The sequence below is a fragment of the Dipteris shenzhenensis genome, chromosome 11, assembly GCF_047967505.1.
Source record: "Dipteris shenzhenensis isolate YYH24624 ecotype China chromosome 11, Dip_SZ_1.0, whole genome shotgun sequence".
In the NCBI taxonomy this organism is placed as follows: domain Eukaryota; kingdom Viridiplantae; phylum Streptophyta; class Polypodiopsida; order Gleicheniales; family Dipteridaceae; genus Dipteris; species Dipteris shenzhenensis.
This window is the reverse complement of record NC_141606.1, coordinates 29919528-29946497: the sequence shown is the minus strand read 5'-3', so window position 1 is coordinate 29946497 and position 26970 is coordinate 29919528. Positions and strand designations below refer to the sequence as shown.

The 26970-nt window shown below is 45.4% G+C and overlaps 1 protein-coding gene across 13 annotated transcripts in view; it reads right to left on the bottom strand.

Annotated features, from left to right (window-relative positions):
* Positions 1-26970, bottom strand: part of CW7 — a 161775-nt gene that overhangs the window by 111820 nt on the left and 22985 nt on the right. For all 13 annotated transcript variants that reach the window (XR_015541750.1, XR_015541753.1, XR_015541752.1 and 10 more), the window contains one exon: positions 12147-12206. Coding sequence is in view for 5 of the 13 variants with exons in the window: in XM_087381338.1 (XP_087237464.1) it covers positions 12147-12206 (60 nt within the window). In the remaining 8 variants the exon portion in view is untranslated. The remainder of the gene's footprint in view (positions 1-12146; positions 12207-26970) is intronic.

Genomic DNA, 26970 nt, shown 5'->3' with positions numbered 1-26970 from the left:
TGCATGCAAATAAATTCTAGACTAATCCTAGTCTCTGTGGGCATCCCCACCAAGCAAACATGTGCACATAACATAAAACGATTACTCTGGTCGACCAAGGTCAATCCTATTGATCATAATTAAGGGGCTTGACCATCAGTCGAAGCGCCTTAATTATGGCCAAATCTCTCCAACCGAGGTTGGCACAGCTTGGTTAACTGAAGTTAACCCTCTTGACATAAGCCAAGTCTCGTTGATCGAAGTCAACACTCTCTGACCGAAGTCAGTGCTTTGGTTCTTTGGTTAACCATAATTAACCATCTTGGCCTAAGCCAAGCCTTCCTAACCGAGGTTAGGCTTACTTAACCCGAGTTAAGTATCTTTCACCGAAGTCAATACTTTGACCAAATAAATATAACTTTTTAAACATAATTAAATAAATGAAGAACTCATTGATTATGATCAACAAATGGTCAACTGGAACTTTGACTTTGAAGTATTTATAATTATGCAGTTCATAGCTCCATAGAGAAAGCCCCCCTTTGAGGTCATCTATGGGAAGGTGATTCTGCCACCTATCCTGAGGACCAAAGATAAAATATTTGCAGCTGATCACTTGGTCAAAGACCTCCAGACGGTTCTCAGCTAGGTCCAGACAGAAATAGAAAGGTCTCAAGAAAATCATAAGAAGGCTGCAGATAAGCATAGGAGACAGTTAGATATCATCAAAGGAGATTGGGTGCTTTTGAAGTTTGAGAAAGCTAGGTTCTGCAAGTTAAAGGGCAAGCAAAAGGTGTATGCAAAGTTCTCTCTCAGATACTATGGCCCTTTTAGGGTTACAGAAGCGATTAATGAGGTTGCATACAGGTTGGTACTGCCAGAGCATTGAAGGATTCACAATGCCTTTCATGTGAGTCTTCTAAAGAAATTTCAGGGACTGGAGCCTACAGAACCAGTAAGAGAGGATCCACCAGAAGTGAATGAGCTCAAGGAGGTCCTTCAGTCCTTCAGCCAGAACAAATTATGTATCATACTGTACACAAAGGTCCTCAGGGCAACGATTTTACAAGTATCTTGTAAAATTCAAAATTTATTCGGCATTGGATGCTAAGTGGATGAACTCCACCAGTGATACGTACTTTTCCCAGTCTGAACTTTGGTCAGCCACGTAGCATTTCAGTAAATCCAACACTATAGAATTTGCTACCTCACTTTGACCATCTGTCTGGGGACGGAAAGAAAAAGAAAAATTCAGATTCGTCCCCATATTATCGAAAAAAAATACCATGGTGCTTAAAGATCTATGCCATGAAAAGCTTAGCCATATGATCTGTCTTTGTAGTTTTGCGAACCGGAATGAAGTGAGCTTGCTTGCTGAATCTATCTATGATAGTCCAAATCCCATCATTCCCTGACTTTGATCGTGGCAAATTAAAAGTAAAGTCCATTGCAATACTTTCCCACGGTGCCTGAGGCACAAGAAGAGGCATAAGTACGCCAAGTGCCTTCCGTCTGTCATATTTGACCTTCTGACAAGTTAGGCATTCTGTAACAAACTGATCTATATCTTTCCGCATCGCTTGCCAAAAGAAATACCTCTCTAATGCTTGAGTTATTGCTGTAATTCCTCTATGCCCCGCATAGGGAGGTGCATGGCATTCCTCCAAAATCTTTTTTCTCATCTCTTAGGTGATGCATAGGCGACTAGTCATCATTAGATACCCATCTTTCAGGGAAAAGTGACAAGTGGACTGCCCCTCTTGCACTTGCTGTAAAATCTCACCAAAATCTGCATCATTAGCATATTGCTCTCTTATGTATTCCAGATCCCTATGATAAGCAATAGTTACATTGTTCACCTAGGGTCTTTGAGAGAAGGCATCTGCCACTCTGTTCTAAGCTCCCGGAGTATGGACAATCTAAAAATAATACATTGACTATATGTTTGCCCATTTCATGTGCTTCTTGGAGAGCTTAGTCTGAGTCAAGAAATATCTCAGACTTTGGTGATCAGTCTTAACCGTAAAGTCTGCACCCAAAAGATCATGCTTCCAAGTATGGATGGCATGAATTACAGCGATCAACTCTTTCTCATAGATTCCCAAATATCTCTCTGCATCCTGGAGTCTCCTGCTCTCATAGGCCACTACATGACCATTCTGATGCAATGCAGCCCCAACACACTCCCCACAGGCATCACAACCCACATCAAAGGGCTGATTCAAATCAGGAACTATCAGAATTGATTCTGTGGTCAGCTTCTCTTTGAGTGTGGTGAATGTTTTCTTTTGAGGAATACCCATCTGAAAGTTGTATTTTTCTTAGTAAGGTCGTGAGGTGGAGCGGCTATGTCCGCGAAATGCCTGATAAATCTTCTGTAGTAAGAACACAGGCCTAGGAAACTATGGACTTCATGCACAGTCTTCAGCTCTGGCCATTCCTGAATGGCTTGGATCTTTGCCGGGTCCATCTGTATCCCATCTTTGGATATTAAATGCCCCAAATAATGGATCTCTTGTAGAAAGAATTCACTCTTCTTGCTGCTTGCATAGAGCTGGTGATTTCGCAGCTCTTGGAAAACTGTAGCAAGATGTTCCTTGTGCTCTTCTTCGTACTTAGAGAAAACAATGATGTCATCAAAGAAGGTTCCTATGAACTATCTATAAGGTCAGAAGATATGATTCATCATTCTATTGAAAGTAGCCGGGGCATTTGTCAATCCAAAAGGCATCACCAGATACTCATACAGCCCAAAAGAAGTGTGAAACGTTGTCTTGTGCACATCCTATGGCTGTATCCTTACTTGGCGATAACCACTCTTTAAGTCTATCCTGCTGAAAAATGAAGCCCCATTTAACTGGTGACTGGTCCAGCACATCATCGATGCACGGAATTGGGAATCTGTTCTTGATGGTCATTTTGTTCAGTGCGCGATAGTTGACGCGCATACGAAATGAACCATCTTTCTTCTATACAAGCAGTACAAGGGAGCAAAATGGAGAGGAACTGGGCTGAATCAACCCCTTGGACAACAAGTCTTGCACCTGGGTCATAATTTTCTCGCTATGTTGCACTAGCTCTGTATGGGGGCCTATTAGGTGGCTCACTACCAGGAATGAGTTCTATGCCATGATCTTCAGGTCTCTCACGGGGTAGTTCCCCTGGCAAAGCATCAGACAAACAATCTTTAAAGTTTACAAGAAACTGATATTTATTTTGATCTGCCTCACTCACTTCAGCATGCATTTCAACTTCTCTTTCTTTTATAAAAACCATGTATGCCGAAACTGCAAACTCTATTGCTTTTCCGATTGAGATATTTGATACAATGGGCATAGTCTCCGCTCTATTCCTGGCAACCACACACTGCGTTTTACCCCTATGTACAAATTCAAGCACTCTCTCAAGAAGAGTTAGCTTCACAGCCTTGCGATGGAACCAAGGCATACCCAAAACCACGTCATGATGTTTTAGTGGGGAGATGAAGAAGTCTTCCTAATCAACATAGTTTAGCTTCCCTATCAGGGGAGTAACTGGCACAAGGTTCCCACCTAACATCTGATCAGCATCCAGAGCCCTACCCAACTCCTTCGTCTTTATCCCCAGCCTCAAGGCTAAATCCTTTGAGATGAAGTTATCTGTAGCCCCACGACCAAACAATATTAGCGCCCACTAGTCTCTAATCTTGCCCCAAGATAGTAGCAACTCTCTTTCCTCTAGACTTGTCACTCGGCCCAAAATGTCCAGAATTCCTCCTACCATCGGCTTTTGTTGTCCCTGTGGCTTTCTCTGTTCCCTGGAACCCTCTTTGCGAAAAATGGCTATCTGCTCAGGGAAAACTGAGGTTTTCCCTTGAAGTCTTTTGGTGCTTGGTTTCCCCCCGGCTTCTAAGGCTGAAATTCCCTCTTCTGAGCCTTGGGAAACTCGATTGAGGTGTGGCTCGCTTTTTCATTGTCCCGGCATAAAGAGAAGGCACTGTGTTGGGATCTTGCATATTCATTAAACTCGCCACAGTGGCTGCGTGCATGATATCCTGTATGCCCTTAAGTTGTTGGGTACTAACCACAGCCTGAATCTTTGGCGTGAGACCAGACCTATACTTTCTTACCTGGGTCTTCTTTGAGACCTTCTTGAAGGGAGTGATTTGCAAAAATGCATCCCAAAATTTCTGGTTGTAAGCCTCTACTGTATCTCCTGCATCCATATGCAAGATGTCCCAGGCGACAAGGACATGGTCTTTGAACTGCTTGGACATAAACTGTTTGTAGAAGGCTTTCTTGAAGCCCTTCCACTTTCTTGGAGCAGTGCCAGCTGTAGTCTGTGTGCTCCACCATGCACTAGCTGTTGCTGTCAAGTGTAAACTAACCATGCGCAGCTTCAAAGACTCTGAAAATCTCTCCGTGCCAAAAGCTGCATCAAACTGTCTAATGAACTGCATGGCTTTTTCTGTCTGGCCATACTAGCCATTAAAAGTTGTAAACCTGACAGCTTTCCCACCTTCTTTGAACTCCTTGGTTTTTGCTCTCTTGCCTGACTTCTTCTTCTTCTTCTTATAATTTGGCTTCGATGATCCAGAAGAAGAAGGGGATGATGAGGATGAAGAGGTAGAGCTAGAAGAAGAGGAACTTGAAGAGCTATGATGATGCTTGGCCTTTTTCTTCTTGGAAGGCGTACTCCCATCCTGACTACCTGCTTTCCTCTTTTTGCTGTCCTCTTTTCGAGGTTTCTTGCTCTTCTTGGAAACATCATCTACATGAAGAACAAGAACTGCGTCCAGGGATCTCTTTATGGTTGTAACCTTCTGGGTTGCCCCAAAAGAAACTCTCTGTTGCTCTTCCTCTGCATGAGGATTTACGAGCCTGCGAAACAATGGATCCCTTCTGGCTTCCACGAGCTGTGCCATTAAATGTTTGTAACTTGCCTCAGTCTTTGATTGCACGCTCTGCTCTTGCATAGCTTGATCATTTATGGCACTCTCCTCATGGGAAGGCATGGCATTCTGCTGTGCAGCCATCAATGCAACTTATTTGAGATTTTGCAAGCTCTCACACACAAGTGTATGCAACTGATGCACTCATCCTTTGCTTTCCAGAAAGAAATACCTCAACAAGAGGTGTATTGCATTCCCAACTTGTGCCCCAGTAACAAGCTGTCACCTCAAGGCATAAATCACAAGGTTGTCTGAGCATCAACTATTGTGTTGCCCCTTTGCTGGCTACTTTCAAAAGACTCAAAATGCATCTATTTCCAATTTTGCCTGCTCAAAAGCATGCCTTTCCATTTAGCAAATCTCTGGTTTTTACTGATTTTCTGTTGCTTTTCTGACAGGAAATGTTGTATCTGACAGACAAAAACTGACAGGTGATACCCCTTTTTTTTCTTTTTTCCTTTAACAAGTAACTTAACTGGCTAACTGAACCAGACTAGGGCCTGGTTAACTGGACCAATCTGGTCTAGTTAGTCAGACAGTCTAGTTACGCTGTCCCAACTAAACCTCTAACCAGACTTTTTTTTAAACCAGGGCCAACTGACCAAGGTTACACTAACCACACGTCAGCCACCTCAACTGACACATCAGCAATCTGCTGAAACTGCCACGTGTCTGTACTTGCCACGTCAGCTCTACAGATGCCTATGCCATGTCACCACTGCATGTGGGTCTGCAACGTTATCTGACACGTGTCAGCATGACACATCAGCACTGTCACCTGTGTGTGCCACATGGGCTTGTGAGCTGCCACATCACCTAAATGCCATGTCAGCACCAACTCAGCAATCTTGTAATCAATCAATGCCGTGACGCTTTATGCAAAATGGACGACGCAATCTCCCTTGGATTTTCAGTCAGAGCCTGTGCTCCAGACAAAAATCCCGTCGTCTCTTACGACGGCTTGAGCTTCCACCTGGTCAAAAGAAATCGAGTGCCAAAAGTTTACGCTGCTTCGCCAATGGAACCTCTGTGTATCTCTTCTGTCTGACGATCTCACGTTTCGCCTCATGTACCCAACGCTTGGCAATCCACGACACCATGCGTGAAAAATCTCCGCCAGGCGTCTTCTATCATTTGTGCAGATGTTTGATGGGCCGCTTATCCAATCCCGCGTTGCACATACTCCGCACCTCTATAATCTTCTTATGTCTCAACATGAATTGCCTCCTACTTTTGCGTTCTTGCACACTATGCCCACGCCCGCGCTCGTGATTCAGGCCTCAAACCTTCTGCCGTACGGGCTTACACAACACAATTTCAGAAATGGGTGCTACAAATATGCTTCATGTGCGATCACTCTTGCTTCTTGCACTAGAATCGTCACAGCCTTAAAGGGCTATAAGCCTATACTCTGATACCAATGTAACTCCGATCTGCAAATTTTCTGCACTCTCTCTCTTACAAATAACTCTCCCTCTCTCTCTTTCACCCGCTCTGCATACATTAGGGCCCGGGACAATCGTCGGGCTGGACCCCCCCAAAGGTCTTTATTACTTGAGAATTTCTGAATACAAAAATTTCAGCGTACAACTGCTGTTACCAAATTCAAAACGTGAATTAACGCTTTTGCATGCAAATAAATTCTAGACTAATCCTAGTCTTTGTGGGCATCCCCACCAAGCAAACATGTGCACATAACATAAAACAATTACTCTGGTCAACCGAGGTCAACCCTCCTGATCATAATTAAGGGGCTCATCAGTCGAAGCGCCTTAATTATGGCCAAGTCTCTCCAACCAAGGTTGGCACATCTTGGTTAACTAAAGTTAACTGTTACTCTTGGCGTAAGCCAAGTCTTGTTGACCGAAGTCAACACTCTTTGATTGAAGTCAGCGCTTTGGTTTTTGGTTAACCGTAGTTAACCATCTTGGCCTAAGCCAAGTCTTCCTAACCAAGGTTAGGCTTAATTAACCGGAGTTGAGTATCTTTGACCGAAGTCGATACTTTGACCAAATAAATATAACTTGTTAAACATAATTAAATAAATAAATAACTCATTGATTATGATCAATAAATGGTCAACTAAAACTTTGACTTTTGAGTATTTACAGCTTGGTGACAGTCTTTGCTGTGTCTCCCAGCATGGGTTGTGTGGTCCACACGGTCTGAATGAAAAAACTCAGTAATCTTGCTCTAACAGGGATCGGACTGTGTGTCGGAAGCATGTCTCCGCGCATACGAATCTCATAGTACACGGGGCATCTGAATGCGAAGTGCTTCTTTGGCCCGATCTCTTGTCAATCACACAACGTGCATATGCGGCCCTCCCTAGGAATCCCCTCAACTCGTCCACACTCGATACAGAGTCGGTGCGATGACACTCGAAACCGCCCGATGGCGATCCTCACTGAGTGCGGTAGATGGATCCGCGTGTACTTTGGGGGGATAATGAAATCCTCCTCCGAGAATTGGAGGCAGTGATCCCTGTAGAAGCTGAGCTTCACTGGAAGCTCCCTCGGCTCCAACCAGGTCCAAAAAGTGTGTAGTTGTAGGAAGTCCTCTCGAATGACTTGGTTCACCTCGTGGTATCCAAGTGGGATAGATAGAGCGTCTAAGCTGCACTAGAAAGGAGGCAACCTATCAATGTGGAATCCCAATCTCTCGAACCACCTACGTGTCTGTGCATACCAACCCCTCGTCTCCTCCATCTATGAGACTCATGGATGATTCTAGCGCCAGCCATGGTAACCTACGTCTTTCGATGTGCAAGATCCATACTGTCTTATTCGATTGAGATAGGTGATAGTCTCGAAGGTGGCATCTAGCTGCAAGGGGGTAGCTCCGAACTCGGCCTAGATGATATGGTGTGGCATTGATGGCTTGCCCCGAATCATCCGCGAGAGCAAGAGGATCTATAATCGCTCTACAGGCCCCCAACAAGGGTTGCCATACATGCCGCTGGTCGGACCAAGGAGTCAAATAGGAGAGCCTTGGTCCGAGGATTCTGAAAATGTGAATGGAAGCATTGTCTCTCCAATCAGGCAAGTGAGGCGTAGCCTCTACTCAAATGGGCCTACATCACCGATCTCATCGTGAAGATCGAGCCAGAGAAAACAACAACTAAGTAGGTATACGAGGAGACAATCTCTCCATTGAAAGTGAACTGCTCCCTGTGCATGGTTGCTCAAGATGTGTTGAAGATCATAACCTTGGTTTTGCCGAGGTTGACCTTCAAATCGTGTGACTCACAAAAGGCATGCAATACGTCCAAGCGTCTCTGGAGCCCCTTGGAGAGGACATCAGTACCACATCATCTACGTAAGGAGGACCTGAACCAAGATACTTGCAAGAGAGTAACCGGTCCCCCCCTACTGTCCTCATAAAGGTCTATTAAAGAAAGAGAGAAAGAGAGAGAGAGAGAGTCTATTAAAGTCTTCGGAAGACCAAAAGGATCGATGAGACTAAAAGAAGCTGATACAATGAACTGATGGGTGGAGCCACTAAACAGTCATTGACACCCAGTATGCATTAAAAAACAAAAATCCATAATCCTACCCATAACACCCAGTCTGCATTAAAAAACAAAAATCCATAATCCTACCCATAACACCCAGTATGCATTAAAAAACAAAAATCCATAAGATTCTCTTGGAAGCCGGCGAGAGTGTCAATCCTAGGAGGGGGGCATCAATGTGTGAGGATGCTGCAAGGGTAAAATTTCTATGATAGGGTGCTGGCAGCTGTCGGAATGTACAGTCCACTGAGGTCTCTTGGCTGTAGCCTTGCAGCGAACAAGTGACATGGTCAATCCTGTGGGTCATGCCTCTGGTCTAGTAAGCATGGAGCCAAGGTCCCCTAGCGTGATCTATGTCTCAATGCGCTAGCGGAAAGGCGTATCTCTGGCTCTAGCTCGGGTCCCGGTGATCGTCGCCTCTGTGAGTCTTCCTGATCAGCACTGTTTGGCCAGAAAAACTCAATGATCATACTCTGAGCGTCTTCTAGGTGTGTGCCAAGACCTCCCCTACATGCTCTGAGTTGTGCCGTACGACCCCATGAATGAAAGCTGCCAAGCATCTCTGGTCTGGGTAGTATAGGAAGCTCGTTTGATATGGCATGGTTGTATTAAAGTCTGCTGTGAGACCCTTCACGATCTATGGGACTAGCGATCACTATCAACTAATAGTGATCCCTTACATCTAGTGAAAGAAAAAATCAGTGAGTACATGTTGAGCTAGCTCATGTGCTAGTCCCAATACCTTGTTACGATGTTCCAAAAGCTCCTCTAAGTAGCTCCCTACCTTTTTGGCTGGCTGCTCCAGTAGATTTTTCAGCTCTCTTTGTTACCCTCATATCCTTTTCTGATGTATGTGTAGGCTCTACATCTGAGGAGTACATGCTGATCATTTTCTACCTCCCCTGTTGGGCAGGGTCTTGCCCACCTACCCCTCTCCACCCAGAGATCATGTCAACTAGTTCTGATTTTGCAGATTAGCTGTTTTTTGAATATTGATGTCTTCCCCAAGGTATTTCTGCATTCCATAACTATCCATCAAGTTGATTCCATGTTCGTAGAAGTTGACTCCATGTTTGTAGAACTGCATTTTTATCCTCAGGTTTTGCCATCGCTTTTGTAGCATTCATCGTGTCACCATCTCTCTGATTTCACATGCATCTTCTAGTATATCAATAGCTGTTATGCCCCATGAAAGTTTCTATCCTTCCCCAATACATCCTAAAGAGCACAAGTGCCCAAGCTGGGCATCCGTAGAGGAGTATTGTCTGCACCAACATGATGTACAGAAACTTTCTCATTTCCCAATTCCACAGATGAGCCATCTTGCATTTATTTTCGAAGCTATACAAAGCTTTCAAACCTCCCAAAATCCTCCTTTCCATGCATGCATTCGATTGTAGTAGTTGTTTGTGAAATCCAGCCCTAGGTGTTTACATGTGTTGATTGTTTCCAGGGGCTCCCCTTCAAAAGTGACATCCACTTGTTTATTGTGTGTTCCGATCACCATTACCTTTGTCTTATCTATGTTGACCTGCATTCCCGATTGTTTGCAGAATTCAGAGAAAGAAAGAAAGAAAGAAAGATATATTAACGTCCGCAGGAGGCCTCGCAGGCCTATGGGACAAAGTACGGAATCAAGTAGCTCATACAGACCACTGTGGGCCGGGGCAAAGGGCTCACTAAGGCCCTTGCTGAGTACTAAGATATTATACTAGTACAAAGCGACATGAAGATATCAAGTGCTCAGAGCTAGAGTCCCAAGTGCGTGGACTGGCCCTACGTATCCAGGCTCTATGATGGCTCTCTAATGAGATGCAAAGAGCTCACATATCGGGATGTCTCCCGTGGTGGTGGAGGACGTGGTCTCCTCGATCTCTGGATCCGATGGGCTATGTCAAGAGTGATGCCTCGTCTCGGTCGATCTCCCCTAAGGAGAGCTGAGATAGGTCAAACCTCGATCGTGTGTGCTCTAGTCATCTGTCGCGCCGTGTACGGTCTCTGTGTCCCTCGTCTGGCAGTGCCGTGTCGGCTACCTCTGCTGATCCATATATCTCTCATGTCGACTAGCTCCTTCTCCTCCGTCCCAGAGTGCCCTGGGGCCAAGTCAGATGCATAGAAATCTCTGACCTGTCTCTGCGCTCGGTCTACCTCAGTACCCTGTGGTGCGGTGGTCCCATCCTCCTACTCTCTGATATGTCATAGTAGTATCTCCCTGTGTCGTCGCATCTCCATCAAGTAGAGCCCAATGCAAACCTGGTCCTGGAAGTGGATCAGTCGTGAGAGTGGACCAAAGCCGTATCCCTCCTGAAAAAGGCAGTGGTAGCGCCCTCGGATCTCATAGTAGGCTGGGCAGACACACAGAAAGTGCTCCTCTGCCTCGACCATCCCCATTGTGCACAACCTGCAAGTCCGCTGCTCTCTGGGTATGCGTGCAGCTCTTCCTGTCTCGATCCTCAGCTGATGGGACGAGACCCGCATCTGTCCAATGGCAATCCTCAGTACATGTGAGACTCCTCTGTCCTCGAGATACTGAGGTCTGATGATGAGCCCGTCTCATGATACTCTCAGAAAGTAGTCATAGTAGAGCTGGGTCTTGGTGGGGAACTCCTAGTCCCGCCCCCCACTGCGAGATGTGTGGAGCTGCTAGAGGAGATCTAACCGTATGATGCGGTTAATCTCATCTCGATGGATCGGCTCGGGCGGTGCATCCATGCTATACTAAAACGGGGGAAGCCGATCCATCTGAATCCCGTGACTGTGTCGAAGGCCTTCCGAAAGTCTACAAAACAAGCGTAGACTTTATGGCGTCTCGACCTCGCCTCCTCAATGATAGCCCTCAAGGTGAAGATGTGGTCTAGAGTGGAGTGCTGTCTTTGGAAGCTTGCCTGCCCTAGAGCACGCTGCCCATGTGCCTCTGTATGACTGTTGATCTCCCTCTCTAGTATCGATCCATAGATCTTGGCCAACGTGTGGCCAATCATGAGAGTGCGATAGTTCCCAGTATCCATGGGGTCGCCTGCTTTGTGTATCGGTACTATGGTGGTGGTACTCCATGAGGGTGGGAAGCCGTGATATAAGGCGTGGTTGAACATCTGTGCTAGTACCAGAGCCAAGACCACCTGTCCATGATCAAAGTGCTCAGTCCGTAGTCCCTTATGGTCCTATGCTCTCCGGTTATGAAGCCGGCTGAGTGCAGCCCGCACATTTTGTGCAGTGAACAAGTGGCAAGTGGTAGGCCGGGGCATAGTGGACATATCAGGTGGTGCCTGCATCGAGACATCATAAAGAGAGCATGCATAAGTGTGCCAAACACCTGGGTTTGTGATGGGTATAGGTGGCTTCCCCTCCGATAGAAGCCCCCATCCAATGGTGGGAGAGAGAGAGAGAGAGAGAGGAACAAAGAAAGATGGATCAATGTCTTTAGGAGGCCTCATGTTAAAAGAAACCTATACTACTTATTTTGGACCAGAGCACATGACGGCAAATGTTGTTAAGCGAGTCCCGGAGAATATGTACCTAGAGCATATTCTTGGTGTTCTACACTTGGTATTTAGCTAAGAATGCAACAGCATCATCATATTTAACATGACATTATATAAATTGTAAAGTAAATTGATCCAGGAAAGTGGAACAACCCAAAAACACTCTCATTAAATGTAGCACTAAAGATAATCTACCAAAACACTTAGGATTTAGATGCTTTTATCAAGTGAAAGGCCATACAATTCTCGCTCTAAGTGTATCCAATCATCTTCATCCTCGTCCTGCTCACGCAAAGCATCCCTGCGTGCAATATCATAACACTCCTGAATATTAGATCACAGCTCAAACATTCCAATTATTTAGAAACAATAATAAAAGCTTCCACAACGCAATTCAAATCTCTCGTGTTTCATAAAAATCGCATGATCTAAGGTCGTCTAATATAACCCAAGTCTTAAATGTATTTTTTTATAGAATATACTGCATTGATTACCAAAGGATTAGATTGTACCTTGAACAGTCATCATAAATTTCTTTATCAACAAACAACAAACCAAGCCTTTTCTCTTAAACACAGCCACAGGAAATTTTTGGGACAGCCGATTAGGAGAGCAACTAAACTTTACCCAATTGCACCCATGACTTTTATCTAGGTTCTGATGCATTTTTTCGTAGATGGTACTACTTGCAACCCACTGTGTCAATGCCCCAAAGACTCACAAAAACAACTTGAGATGCCATTCACTGGTACACAATATTTAGCAATAACCAAAGAGGCTCCATAGGATACAAATAAATAATGTGCAATTTTCAAACAAAGATTCTCACTCCACCTTCTCCATCCTTCTTACACTTGCTTTCATGCCTAGCGCGCTAATTTACTCTCTTCATATTGAACCATTTTATTATTTTACTCATCCACACACACACCCATACAACTTCCATATACTGGAATCTAGGTGACTGGAGCAAATCAACCTCTCCTAAGAGGTTGAATAGGTTTGACCCCTCATACAAGCTCTGAGAGCACCCATAGGATCTTGCTAGAGCATCTATGCAACCTGGACAATGCCTCTAAGAGCCTAACTCAAGCCTTACGTAGTTAGTTCTAGGCCAAACTTTCGGGGCACACAACTATGTTAAGACCATCTTCTATGCCTCCCTTGTAACTTGTAAGTGAGAGGTCCGTGAAGAAAAAACAAAATAAGACTGACAGGCTTTAGATATTTTAGTGTGGTTGTAGTCTTCTTTGTCAGTTGTAGAGTCTTCTTTAGAATAGAGACAGTTAAGGTAAACCATCAAACGGTCCTCTAATAGCCTAGGTGAATTTTAGTAAAACTATGCTGTATCATGTAACATGCGAGGACTTGTTGTGCAGAAAATAGAAGAAATGTGAAAGGAGAAAAGCATGAGAGACACCGGAGATCTTCGCAACTGTAGAACACTGTTTTATTTATAATGCTGGGATCTTAATTGTCTAGGTATAGGACAGCATGAACGATCCCATGTACAAATGTAACATGGCACGGGTGTACGAGCAATCCTTGTCTCAGAAAAGTTAAACCAATTCTAATGTACTCAACTGCTCCTAGATTGATCAGCTATACACTAGCATATCACCCAAAAAGACTACCATAAAATTTTCAAATACTAATGAAAGATATCATTCATTATCCACTGGACTAGAAATTCATGATGCCCATACACAATCCTAAAGACTATCTCAAACACATCCGATCGTTTAATTCGAATTTAATGATATCTTAACCTTGATAAAATATTTTGCACCAGGGAGACGATCAATAAGGTCATCCATCTTTGGAAGGGGAGTAGCATTCTTAATCAAAGCAAACATAGCCTTTTTCTTCTTTTTAACCGATAAGATGGATGCTCCCATGGAGACTATGTCTCGATCTCAAATATTCTTGAAGTTGTCGACTAGCGATTTCATTTTCTTCAATCTAGATCAATTTATATAAGCTGTTTGTTGACTAATGGGCAAGAGTTCTATGGAATCATTAGCTCCAAATGATGTCATACATGGCGCCTGCCATGCATCAGCTTCTCCAATCATGACACATGCTTGAGGAGAGCATGTCTCAACGCGAGGACTGAGAGAAAAAGGGGGAAAGCGAGAGGGACAGAAGAAAGAAAAGGGAAGGGAGAGTGACAGAGAAAGGGGGAAACCAGTCAAAGAGAGAGACAGAGAGAGACAGAGAGAGAGAGAGAGAGAGAGAAAGAAAGTCTATTAACGTCCACTAGAGACCAAAAGGTCTATGGGACAGCAAGAAACCCTCTAGTACATCTACTTTAGAGAACTGCGCAATAATGCCCATAAAATGGACCCAAAAAGCCCCCTTCAACTACCAAAGCCACCAAGGTATAAGCCCAAGGAGAAAGGACTGAAACAAACCACAAAAAGGGGGTTGAAAATAGAATCAGCAAAGAAGAAGCTGCAGCCTTGGGCCCGAATGCAAGCCCTCGAGCTAGCTGCTATAAGATGGCCTAGGTGGCTATATGGGCAGTCCATGAGGCCCAAGCGCCCGAACGAGCCCAGCAAGAGTTGGAAAAAGGATTTAGTCAGGCCAAAGGGAAGGAGCGAGGCCTTGGGAGAGGGTGGAATACCCAAAGGAAGGGTAATGAGACAAAGGCGGCTAAAGGGCTGGTTAACAGGAGCAGCAACGAAGAAACACACAGATTGTGAAACGAACAGACAAGAAGCGATGTTTAACGAAGCGCAGGGGGGGGATGAAGGCCAAAGGAGGGCTACAAAGGCTAGGATGAAGGTGAGCTCCTGCACCCCTGCACTTGGGTGCAGCATCGACAAGTGCATAATAGTTCCCTAATAGGAGATTTTGTCGTATGTTGTGAACCCTTTGTGAGCCTTGTCCAAGGACAGTCAGGCATAAGCTACATAAGTCAGCCTCTCAGCCTTAGGTCAAGTCGGAAGATCAGTCCTTGTTCACTAGTACCCACTGGAGAACCGTAGGGTAGTGTTTCCATCTTAGGTTTACGGTGGATAGGTTTAGGTCTAGCCTAGGATAGGAGTCCTTCTAGGCCCCCTCAGAGCTAGAACAAGTGAAGAGAATGACACGGGAAGGGCTGCCTTTATAGGCTACCCTGCACCCCTCCCTAGGCTGCCATTTATGGGGCCTAGGGATGCCTTTATGGGGCCAAGGGACCAGCCAACCAACCCCAAAAGCCCTATAAATAGGGGGCCTCCAGGCCCTCTTTCCTCATTCGATTCTCCCGACACTTCAGCCTCCTACAGCTCCTCCTCAGCCCCCTCTGAAAAGCCTAACACTCAACCCCAGTGGCCCTCTGACCAGCCTCAGCCTTTGGCATCAGTTCAGCCCTCTACGAAGGTGTTCACGCAGTGCATCAGACGGGGAGTCGGGACAGCAAACGGAGTAAGGTTTGGGGTCTGTTTCAGCAGCTCTTTTCAGTTATCTTTTACAGTTTTACACAGCTCATTCTCAGCTCTTTATTTCAGTCATCTCTCAGCTCTCTTATAGGATCTATCACTCCTAGCTTTCACTCTCTCACTCATGCAGTAACCCTGCATTCCGGTGGACAGCACAAGCCACTCCCTTGCCTTGCAGAAGCGTCCTACATCGTCAGTGTGGACAGCATCAAGGTCTCGGTATTGGTCAACGTTGCCTCTCAGGTCTTTGGGTCTCCTATACATGTGCACAGTGAGCTCTTGAAAAGTGTGTTTTCCATGCTCTCTCGGAGAGTGTTCTTTGTATCTCTCAATTCTCCAAGTATAAAGCAAATTCTCAACTGATTGGGTGAGGGGGTCCTCAGTGGGTAAAGGGACCCAATCGGTTGTCAACACTACTCTCTCTCTACCCTCATCTCCTTTCTCTCTCTATGGTGTACAACGCTAATTCCTCGCTAAAGGTTTAAAGAAGGTCTTGCTGTGAATTACACGATCAGATTACCGTTGCATGTTACATTGGTATCAGAGCTTCGATCTGTATCCAGCTTGACTACCGCGAGTGTATGGTTGTGTTGAGATCCGGAAAGGACACACAATCAAGCACCATGGAAGGGTCAAGAAAAGAATTCACCCTTGAAAACTTTGAAGAGGAGAAAGATTACCAACAAGATCCGCTTCCACCAAGTGCTCAAGAAGTGATGGCGAACCTTCTAGCACAAGAATCGGGTCCTCCTACGGCAACTCGAAGAACATTCATCCCAACTAGAAGAAAGCAGAAGACAACTGCACAAAACAAAACAACGTCTGGAGGAAAAAGAAGCAGAAAAGCCGCTGGAAGAAAGAGAAACCACAGATTTCAAAAATTGCTCTTGTTGATGTGTGAGGAACGCAAAAATGAGGAGGCACTGCGACGCGCAGAGCTCGCCCAGGCAGAGAGGCAACAAAAGCTAGACTGAGAGGCGATGCTTCTCCAACACAAACAGATGTTAGCCGCTATGCAGGCAAGTTTAAGCGCAGCAGCCGTCACCACCACAGCTTCATCATCGACAAAGGTAACACCACTCACTCGGTCCACTCCAAATTTTGTTAAGTTTGATGGTAAGTGTGACCATTCAGCAATTTTGCAATTTATTCATTAGTTTGTAGCTCATTTTCCATTAGCACGGATTCAAGATGAGCAAGACAAAGTCTACCTCGCAGCCCCTCGTCTTACGGGTGAGGCAATGACCCGGTGACAACATTGGGCTAGTAAGCATACTGACCCAACAACATTTAAGACGAATTTCATTTGGGCAACGTTTGTGGCCGACCTCAAAGCCCGTTTTCTCCCACCCCAATTTATGCTTAACCTAGAGGATGAGTTTTCTCGTCTCTCCCAGAATGGTTTGCCTGTGTTGACGTACAGTAACAAGGTCATCATGTTGGCGCATTAGTTGGGCGTGACGGAGAGCGCCAAAGATGAAGCAATTCATTCGAGGATTGGACACCAACATCTGTTATCCCAGTCGGAAATTCAACCCGCGGATTACGAGCAAGCACTGACTCTCGCACAGAATCATGAGATGATGTTGAACGGGGGAAAGCGCAAGCACGTCCAGAAAGATTCCAAAGCCCCGCAGCGCTCAAACAACACAACGGGTAAGGATCAAAAGAAGGACAACCAGTTCCAAAAGAAAGACGGCCTGGCTTCTGATCAAAAGGAGTCCAAGCCCAAGATGACTCCGGATGAGAAGGCTAAAGCGGGCATTACGAAAGGCTATCTACAGCCCGACGAGCAGAAGCGGTACCACCAAGAACATCGTTGCTTTCATTGCCACCACATCCCTGGCATGGCAAGAAGGATTGTCCGAAGTGGCTTGCCGAGAAGGCTGCGAAAGCGCCTACTTCGTCTGTCGCCAATGTATTGGTGCCTCCAACCCCGCCTCCATCCTCAGCTACAAATGTCGTATCCTTTCTTTGAACGATGTTCCCACGGTGGTCTTTCAAGATAGAGTGATTTCTCATATCAAAAGAAGGCGCTCATTCAAGCGTACGGCGCAGCTAACAGGCATCAGTTTATTGTCTTGATCGATATGGGGAGTTCGGAAGATGCCATCTCCCCTCAACTTGCCAAGACATAGGGGTGCACCTTGGTGCCTCATGAGCTTGCAGTGGGCGCATTCGCGCCCGGCTTGCGTACACACATCACGCATAAGGCCATCCATTTCACTTTTTCAGTTCAGAAGGCCATGTTTACGCAGGATTTTATTTTGACTCCTTTGATGGGGTGCGACATGATCCTTGGGATTCAGTGGTTCTGTGAGCATGTACCGACGCCTGATTGGCAGTAGGACACCTTCACTATTGTGGAAGGTTTACCTGAGCCCACCGTGATACGCGACGATCGGAGCATACCAGGATTTCTATTAATCTTGCATATTCAAGCAGGTCGCGCCGCCCGCAAGGGTGCCATGTGTGCACTTGTCTACGTCCAGTGCCAAATCACTGCAATTCAAGCCGCTCCTCTGATGGGGCAAGCAATGGTGGATCTACTCCAAGAGTCCCAAGACATCATGCTCCAGGATGATCTACCACCCCAGGTTCCTCCCAACCGACCGGAAGACCATCGCATTGATCTACTTCCGGACTCAACACCTCCAAGTATCGACTTTCCAAGTCTATGGAGGAGTTAGCAGCAATTGTCTCAATTACTGCGCGCAGAATTTATTAGACCTTCTTCTTTGCCTTTTGCTGCACGCATTCTATTTGTGGCAAAAGAATGATGAACGCACGACTATGTGTCGACTACAGAGCACTCAACAAGCTTACAGTAAGCAACAAGTTCCCTATGCCCGCATCGAGTACCTCTTGGAACGACTCAATGGTGCAAATTTTTTCTCAAAGATTGACCTCAAGAGTGGCTACCATCAAGTCCGAATTTTTTAAGCTGACATCCCAAAGACAACTTTCCGAACAAAGCGAGCTCATTACGAGTTTGTCGTCATGCCATTTGGTTTGAAGAATGCACCACCAACATTCAATAAAATGATGTCACGGGTATTTACAGAGTATATTGGGAAGTGCATGTTCATCTTTCTCGATGATATCCTTATCTTTCCCGCTATAGCCGAGCAGCATATTAAGGATGTGCGATGTGCCCTACAGTTATTACGTGATAACCATACCTCAATGCAAAGAAAAGTGAATTCGGCTTGCTGAAAATTCAGTATTTGGGCTACATCATTAGTGCTCAAGGGATTCGATTGGACCCAGAGTAGATTCAAGCTATCACAAGTTGGGTTGTCCCCACGACGGCTCAGGAGATCCAATCCTTTGTGGATTTGTGTCAAGCATACAGCTCACACATGGATGGTTTCTCAACACGACACAGCCCCTCTTACAAATTTACTCAAGGGGGTAAAGACACGTAGACAAAAAGTTCAAGTCACAGGCAAAGCTTTGCAGGCCTTCCATGACTTGCAATGGCTAGCCACGACAGCACCAGTTATGAAGATCGCCTCTTGGGATGATCCATTTCTGGTAATCACAGACGCTAGCAATGTCGCCATCGGGGCAGTTTTACAGCAAGAAGACAGGCTCATAGCACATTACAACAGAAAGCTTAACAATGCCGAAAAGAACTATTTAGTTTATGATAGAGAGCTCCTCGGTGTCATCCAGACATTAAAACATTGGAAGCCTTTCCTATACAGACGGACTTTCACGGTTAAGACAGATCACCAAGCCCTTAAGTGGCTTCAGGCAATCTTCGAGTGGTTAACGTCTTGCAGATCAAGGGGCAGCTCAAGGATGCCTAGTGCGCAATGGATCGATCGACAACAACGGTGGAGCCAAATATTCCAACAGTTTGGGGGAATGATCGAGTACGTTCCCGGCAAAAACAACCCCGTTGCCGACGCTCTCAGTCAGAAAGGTTCGATCTAGACCATTGAGCAGGCCACTGTGCTCAAAATCAAAGGAAAGGATCTTGATAGCATGAAGGCACAGTATGCGGAGTCAGCAGAGTTTGGCACGCAGTTCTAATTAACCACGACGCTTGCTCCAGGCCATTACTCATTGGAGGACGATTGGCTTTTCTATAAGAAACTTTATGTGTACTCAAAGACAAACGGCAGTTGCTTCTGCATGATGCCCATGACGCCTTACCGGTGGTCACAGAGGTATCAACGGGACTTTGGAGAAGTTAGAGCACTATTTCTATTGGCCAAAGATGCGGAAGGACGTGTACGGCTATGTTCAAAATTGTCAGATATGCCAAAAGGTCAAGGCTTCCACAAGAAAGCAGCCGGCTTACTTATGCCATTGCCAATCCCCGACGGTCCTTTTCAGGACATAGGTATGGATTTCGTGGGGCCACTTCCAGCATCCGCAGGTATGCGTAATACTCAATGTCTTACTATTGTTTGTCGCATTAGTAAATATTGTATGCTTATTCCCTGCAAACAAATGGCCAGAGCTAAAGATGTAGGTCGTTTGTTTATCAAGTATTGGTATCCCATTGTAGGGTTGCCAAAGACCATCACATCCGACAAGGACTCCCAAGTTTACGTCTAACTTTTGGCGAGCCTTGTTTGATAATTTTGGTACTAAACTGCAGATCTCCCAACGCTTTCCATCCGCAATCGAACGGTGAGACGAAAAAGTATAATGGTATGCCATTTGATATTTTGAAAGCATATTGTCATGATGCTCATGGAAAGTGGGAGCAGTTCCTTCCACTTATGCAGGCCATTCTGAACGATACCTATTCTTGGAGTATTGGTCACACACCTTATGAAGCGGCATTTGGTCGGCGGTTTACATCACTCCTCACCCTGATGGTGTCTCCATCTCTTGAAGCCAACAAAACCACCAAATGATGGCAGAGATTACAGAGTCCGTGAAAAGCCGCATCGCCAAAGCTCAAGCATCGTATATGCGCCAAGCTAACAAATCTAGATGAGATCTCCAGTATAAAGAGAGGCAATGGGTGTACATATTTACGCATTATCAAGCAAAGATTGAAGCAAGTGGGCAAGCTTCGGACATTCCCTATAATTCAGAAGATCAACGATGTCTCAATGAAGTTACACCTTCCAAACAGTTCGACTGTGCATGTGTTTCATGTAGCTTGGTTGAAGCCATATTTTGGACCTCCTCTTTTAGAGATTTCCGACGAGCAACAACCTGAAGTTCTTGATGAAGCCGAAGTTTTGCAACCACAACAGATCCTTCTTCATAAATTCAAGCATGGGTCAGGACGTAGGATCCGAGAGTTTTACACCAAGTTTTGTGATTGAGGTACCCATGAAGTAATGTGGTTGGAGAAGTAGGGAATGTCACATGCACCCCTGCACTTGGGTGCAAAGTGACAAGTGCGTAATAGTTCCCTAATAGGAGATTTTGTTGTAAGCTGTGACCCCTTTGTAAGCCCTTGTCCAGGGACAGTCAGGCACAAGCTAAGTCAGTCTCTCAGTCTTATGTCAAGTCAGAAGATCGGTCCTTGTTCACTGGTAGCCTCTGAAGAACCGTGGGTAGTGTTTCCATCTTAGGTTTAGGGGTAGAGGTTTAGGCCCAGCCTAGGATAGGAGCCCTTCTGGGCCCCCTCAGGGTTGAAACACCTGAAGAGAATGGCAAAGGAAGGGCTGCCTTTATAGGCTACCCTGCACCCCTCCCTAGGCTGCCATTTATGGGGCCTATGTAGGCCATCTTCTGGTGGTTCTAGTGATGCCCTATAGGCCATGGTATGCACCTTGTAGGCATAAGCTTAGGCACTTAGATTATTTTATGCCTTTTAGGTCACTTAGCACACTTAGTCCTATGTGACGCCTAGGACACTTAGTCCTAGGACCTATCTTGTACTCTTTCTTTTCATTACAACTCTAGTTGACGTGACGGCAGACTCTATCGACTCTTTGCACCTTGGTCTCTCTCTTTTTGCCTATCGATCCTACAGTGGTATCAGAGCTAGGCTTGACTCGTCTCCCCCTGCCCCCGCGGGGAGAGAGAGAGAGAGAGAGAGAGAGAGAGAGAGAGACACTCCCTTCCGTACAGTCCGTACGACTGCACTTAAAGCCTGCATACAGCTCCATACTGCGCCGTACATCTTCCGTACAAGTGTACGGAAGGTCTTGTACCTATTCCGTACCTGTTACGCCATACCTGCACGTGGGAGTGTACCTACTCCGTACAACTGCCGTACAGTTTTGTACTTCAACCACTGTACAGATCCGTACTACAGGGCTCTGTAATGCTCTCCGTACCCGCATTTCGTACAGTCACCATACATGTTCTGTACTGTGCTTCCGTACAACCATACACCGTACATCGTACAACGTACCAGATCCGTACAGCTTGTACCTTTTCCATGACATTGGGGCTTTGGGATTTCGGCTGCAATCTCTTGTTTGTTTGCAGTACATTTGGGACAGATTGCAGGACATTGAGTCATTTTTGCAGGACATTGGATCAGATTACAATACATTGGCTCACATTTGCAAAAATTTCAGCAAAATTTCGGGCTTTTCTGTATTTGCCCTCTATTTAGCCTATTTACCCTCATTAAATTTGGGCTTTTGCCAGATTTGCTGTTTTTGCAGTGAACATTGCCTACCACAGTCACATTTGGGTCAGATCTGCATTCGCCCTTTGATTTGGGTTGGAAATTTGCAGATATTTGCTGTCCTTTTTTGGACAGCCAGCTCTTTCCAGTGATAGCCTTGAGGCTTTTGGGTTTTCAGGTCTTTTTCAGGGTATCACATTTGCAATGGCTGGGAACAATCAAGATTTATTTGGCATTCTTCATGAAGATGATAAGTTGGATGGCACCAACTATCCGATGTCGTCTTATCTCATGAAACATATTCTTGTTGCAAAGCATTTGTGAAATATTGTTTTTGGGGTTGATCTGAGGCCAGCCAATGCTACAGTGGTTGCCTCTGCTGCTGTCCCTCTGCACGGGGTACTCCTCCTGATGCCTCATCTTCTAGCACTCCTGCTGCTGCTCTTCCAACTCAGGAACAATCAAGATGGGATGCAAGAGATGCAAATGCACATTCATGTATTGCCTTATCATGCAAGAGAATCATTATTCCACACATCCGGTCTTGCAGGACAGAAAAGGATGCTTGGGACAAGTTGGCTTCTCTCTATCAGATTCGCAATGAGGCACGTGTTGCATATTTGAGAAGGCAATTACAGGAAGTCAGTATGAATGAAGGTGATTCTATGGATGCATACCTGACAAAGGTCAAGGACCTCATGGAACAACTTGCCAACATTGATGAGGTGCTCCCAAATTCTCAGCTTGTCAGTACCACATTGAATGGATTGCCAAATACATATCAAGGGTTTGCTACAACCCTTCGGTTAGTGGCCATGGGTAATCCAGACCACTATTCTTTCGATCAGCTAGTTACTTTACTCTTGCAAGAAGAGCAAAGTCGTGCTAATAGACAAGCCATTATTCCTGATCATGATTTTGCTTCACAGCAGACAGGAAGAGGCCAGGCTTCCAAGCCTATGGGCAAGCCAAAATCTGCGCTGCAGCTGCAATTCCTCCCGTGCATCTAAAAATACAGCAAATAAGTCAAAGAAGAAAAGATGCAACTATTGTCGCAAGCCTGCACATGACATTTCAGAATGCAGGAAGCGCATTGCTTCGGAGAAAAAGAAAGTGGGATTGACAGTTAATGCCTCACATGCTATTGAATCCGAGCCAGCAAATGCTCACATGCACATGCTCTTCAGAATGGCTGGGCATGGGCTGTCCATTGCTCATTTGATCCCTCCAAAGCTGATGCACTCTTTACTGCTAATGACGCTCAGTCTTGGTATTTTGATAGTGGTGCCTCCAAGCACGTCACATCTTGCAGACAGTTGTTTCATTCTTTAGCAGATGCACCTCAAGGGGGGGCCGTCACATGTGCTAATAATGCTTCCTATGCTGTAAAAGGACTTGGAGATGTGCAACTCACATCCATTTCAAGCCATCCTGTCACTTTGACTAATGTTCTTTTTGTACCTGGAATTGAAGTCAACTTGATTTCAATTTCAGCAATTGCCACCTCAGGTTTTAGAGTGATTTTTGATGGCTACAGATGCCTAGTTTATGATCTTCGTGATGACAATGCCATAGTTCTCACTGGCACTTTGCAAAAGGGGCTTTATCACCTTGATCATCACTCAGCTGCACTTTCTATTGAAGCATTTGCTATTTCAGATTCACAGCTTGCTGAAACTCATCTTTGGCATGACAGAATGGGTCATCTCAATTATAGAGCTCTTGCAAAGCTACATTCACAGCAGATGGCGAATGATGTACCTCAAACTCACACAGTTTCCAAACGTGTGTGAGGGTTGTCTTTTGGGTAAGATGCATCGGTTTCCTTTTCAAAAGAATTGTCCAAAACTCTCACAAAGGAAATTGCAGCTACTGCACAGTGATGTCTGTGGCCCAATGAGGACAAATGCCATTTAGGGGTACAAGTATTTCATGACTCTCATTGATGACTTCACAAGATATTGCTGGGTATATCCTTTAAAAGCCAAATCTGAAGTTTTCTTATGCTTTCAGAGGTGGCTGAATATGATTGAGAATGAATCAGGATGCAAGCTTGTCACCCTCAACACAGATAGGGGGGGACAGTATATGTCAAAGGAGTTTGATGCATTTTTGTCTTCACGAGCCATTGTTCACTCATGCACTACTCCTTACACTCCTCAGCAGAATCCTGTTTCTGAAAGGAAAAACAGGTCCACAATGGAGATGGCCAGATGCATGCTTAAGGCCAAGTCTTTGCCCAATAAATTTTGGCTTGATGCAGTGATGTGTGCCAACTATGTGCTGAATAGATCACCTACAAGGGCATTGAAGACTGTTACACCTTATGAAGCATGGAAAGGCATGAAGCCTTCACTTTCACACATGAGAGTTTTTGGGTCTCTTGCATATGTTCATGTACCATCTCAGCTGAGACATAAGCTTGATGACAAGGCAATCAAATGCATATTTATTGGTTACAGCCAGGAGAGCGGAGGGTATCGGTTATACCAACCAAATACTGGGAAGATTATTGTCAGTAGAGATGTAATCTTTGTTGAACATTCAGCTTCTCCTCGTGGACTGCAAAGCTAAGCCAGATGTTGACATGTTTGATGCCTTTGACTCTTGGTTACCTCTGCCTTCCTCAGAGGAAGACTTTGACCAGCAACATGAGCCTCCTACAGGCCCTCCAACAAGCAATGATCAGCCACCACCCCATGCTGATTTGCAGGTTACTCTTCCAGCACAAAATGATCCCACTATTCATGATGCAGTGATTGAAGAAAGAGCCGTCAATAGACAGCAAAGGCAAGTTCCCAAATGGCTTCTTGATACATTGAAGGACAGCAAACAAGATCAGCCCTTTGCTGCCCAGACAAGATCAGGGAATAGACAGATGCATGGTCACTTTCTTGAGTTTGCACTCCTTGCTACAGCTTGCAATGAAGAGCCTTTGTGCCATAAAGATGACAGCAAAGAGTGGACGGATGCAATGAGAGCTGAGTTACAATCCATTGCCAAAAATGACACATGGGAATTAGTAGATCTCCCTCCCGGCAAGCATGCCATTGGTACCCGGTGGGTCTACAAATTAAAACGAAAATCTGATGGTAGTATAGATCGCCACAAAGCCCATCTTGTTGCAAAAGGGTATGCTCAACAACAAGGCATTGACTTTGAGGAGACCTTTGCTCCCACATCAAGGATTACTAACCATTAGATGTGTCATTGCCATTGTGTTATGCTCTAGCCGAGATAGCATGACCTTAGAAAGATCGGTGGGCATTTTCTCTTAGATGACCGACTTCTGTAATATTTCATGTGCGTAAATTAAATGGTCAAGGGAAGTAACTGCCAAGGTCCTAGGTGAGGGTGTATTGGCATCGACTAGGTGGTTCTGAGTGCTCAAGCCTAGGTGCACCTAAATGTGTAAGAATGCCAAGGGGCAAATGTTTTAATTGTGCCCCAAGAGAGGGGTAAATGGTGTACCAAGTTAAAGGTCTAAAATGATGACATGTGGCGTGAGGGAACCATCTAGGGAATTGTGGGCTTGTGGATAGGCATGAAGGAAAGAAATTACGTATCTTCGTGTGCATGCAATCTTCAAGTGAGGCTGGGAGGAAAAATACGATGCCATCGCCTGTGATTGCCCGTGATTCAATGAAAGGAACAGATAGTAGTAAATAGTGTATCATTTGGTATCAGAGCGTTCAGGCTAGACGAGGGGATTGCGTATGAAGGGAGCGCAGGCACGGGATATGTGACGACGATACAGCCAAGCTCGAGGCTTATAAGCAGTCGCAGGAGTGTAAGGTTCCCGTAAGGCAGGTGACGGAGGAAGACTTCAGCGCAGGATTATGTCGTGGAGTTGAAGCGTGGCGAGGGGCGACGCACGGGCAGCGTCATGGCTGTGTGGCTGACTGGTTTGGCGAGGACACGACCAGAGTTGGGGGACAGAATTGACTGTTCGTGGGCTCCACGAAATTAGTCGGGTTTTGGTTCGGTCGACGGGCCATCTAGAAGCTCTTCAAGGCAAGATAGCGTACAGCCGCAGACTTATAATTTGGTATCTGGGATGTGGTCACGTAAATAGCCCATGGGCTGAGGCTGATTCCGAAACACACATTACGTGGAGCTTCAAGGGGGCATTTTTTCCCCTTCTATATAAAATTTTAGTTTCCAATTTGCAGTCGATTTATCCCTGTACAGCAGAGGGAAATTCGAAGTGGGGAAAAAAAAAAAATCTATTTTCCCTTTTGAAAGAATGGAGGCAGAGGGGCAAGATTCCAGGGTAAATCCTGGTGAATCTAGAGCACGATCTACGCAACAAGTGTCCCATCACACCACACCTACTTTGGTGGATAGGATTTCTGTACTAGAAGATGCCTTACAACAGATCATGAACCAGCAACTTCAAGTGAACGCTGGTCAAAATGAAATTAGAGAGATGGTTCAAGCCTTGTCGGCTAGACCATCTAGAAATGAAAAGGGCAAAGCTCCAGCAGAGCAAGAGCCCAGTATACACTCGTCGGAACGTGCGAAGGTCAAGGTACCTAATATTGCTAATTATAGACCGGAAAAGTACGCTGGTCGGATGACCGAGCGCAGTTCTGATGTGATCGAGGTTTGGTTACACAAGTGGGAAGAAGCCTTCGCCATTTGTGAAATCAGATCTGATCTAAAGAAAATCCGCGAGACCACTCACCTATTTATTGAGGCAGCGGATAGGTGGTGGATAAAGCAACAGAAAGATCAGGTTGCTCCTACCACCTGGGAAGGGTTTAAGGCTGAATTTAAGAAACAATTTCTTCCACATGACGAAGAGTCCCGAGCTTGGGATGCTTACAGAAACCTTCGCCAGAGGAATTTGTCGGTGGCAGAGTACACTGACAAGTTCAGGGAATGTGTTATGAAAATAACAGACCCTCTCCCTATGTCGGTTCAATTGAAAGACTATATCTATGGACTGAACGACAAGATTAAAATGCAAGTTCGGGCTAAATATGTGACTACATTAGATGAATCTATTGCAGTAGCCCTGAACTATGAGGATGCCAGAGGCAGATCTAGTGGATTTGTGCAGGCAGGGACTCAGCATG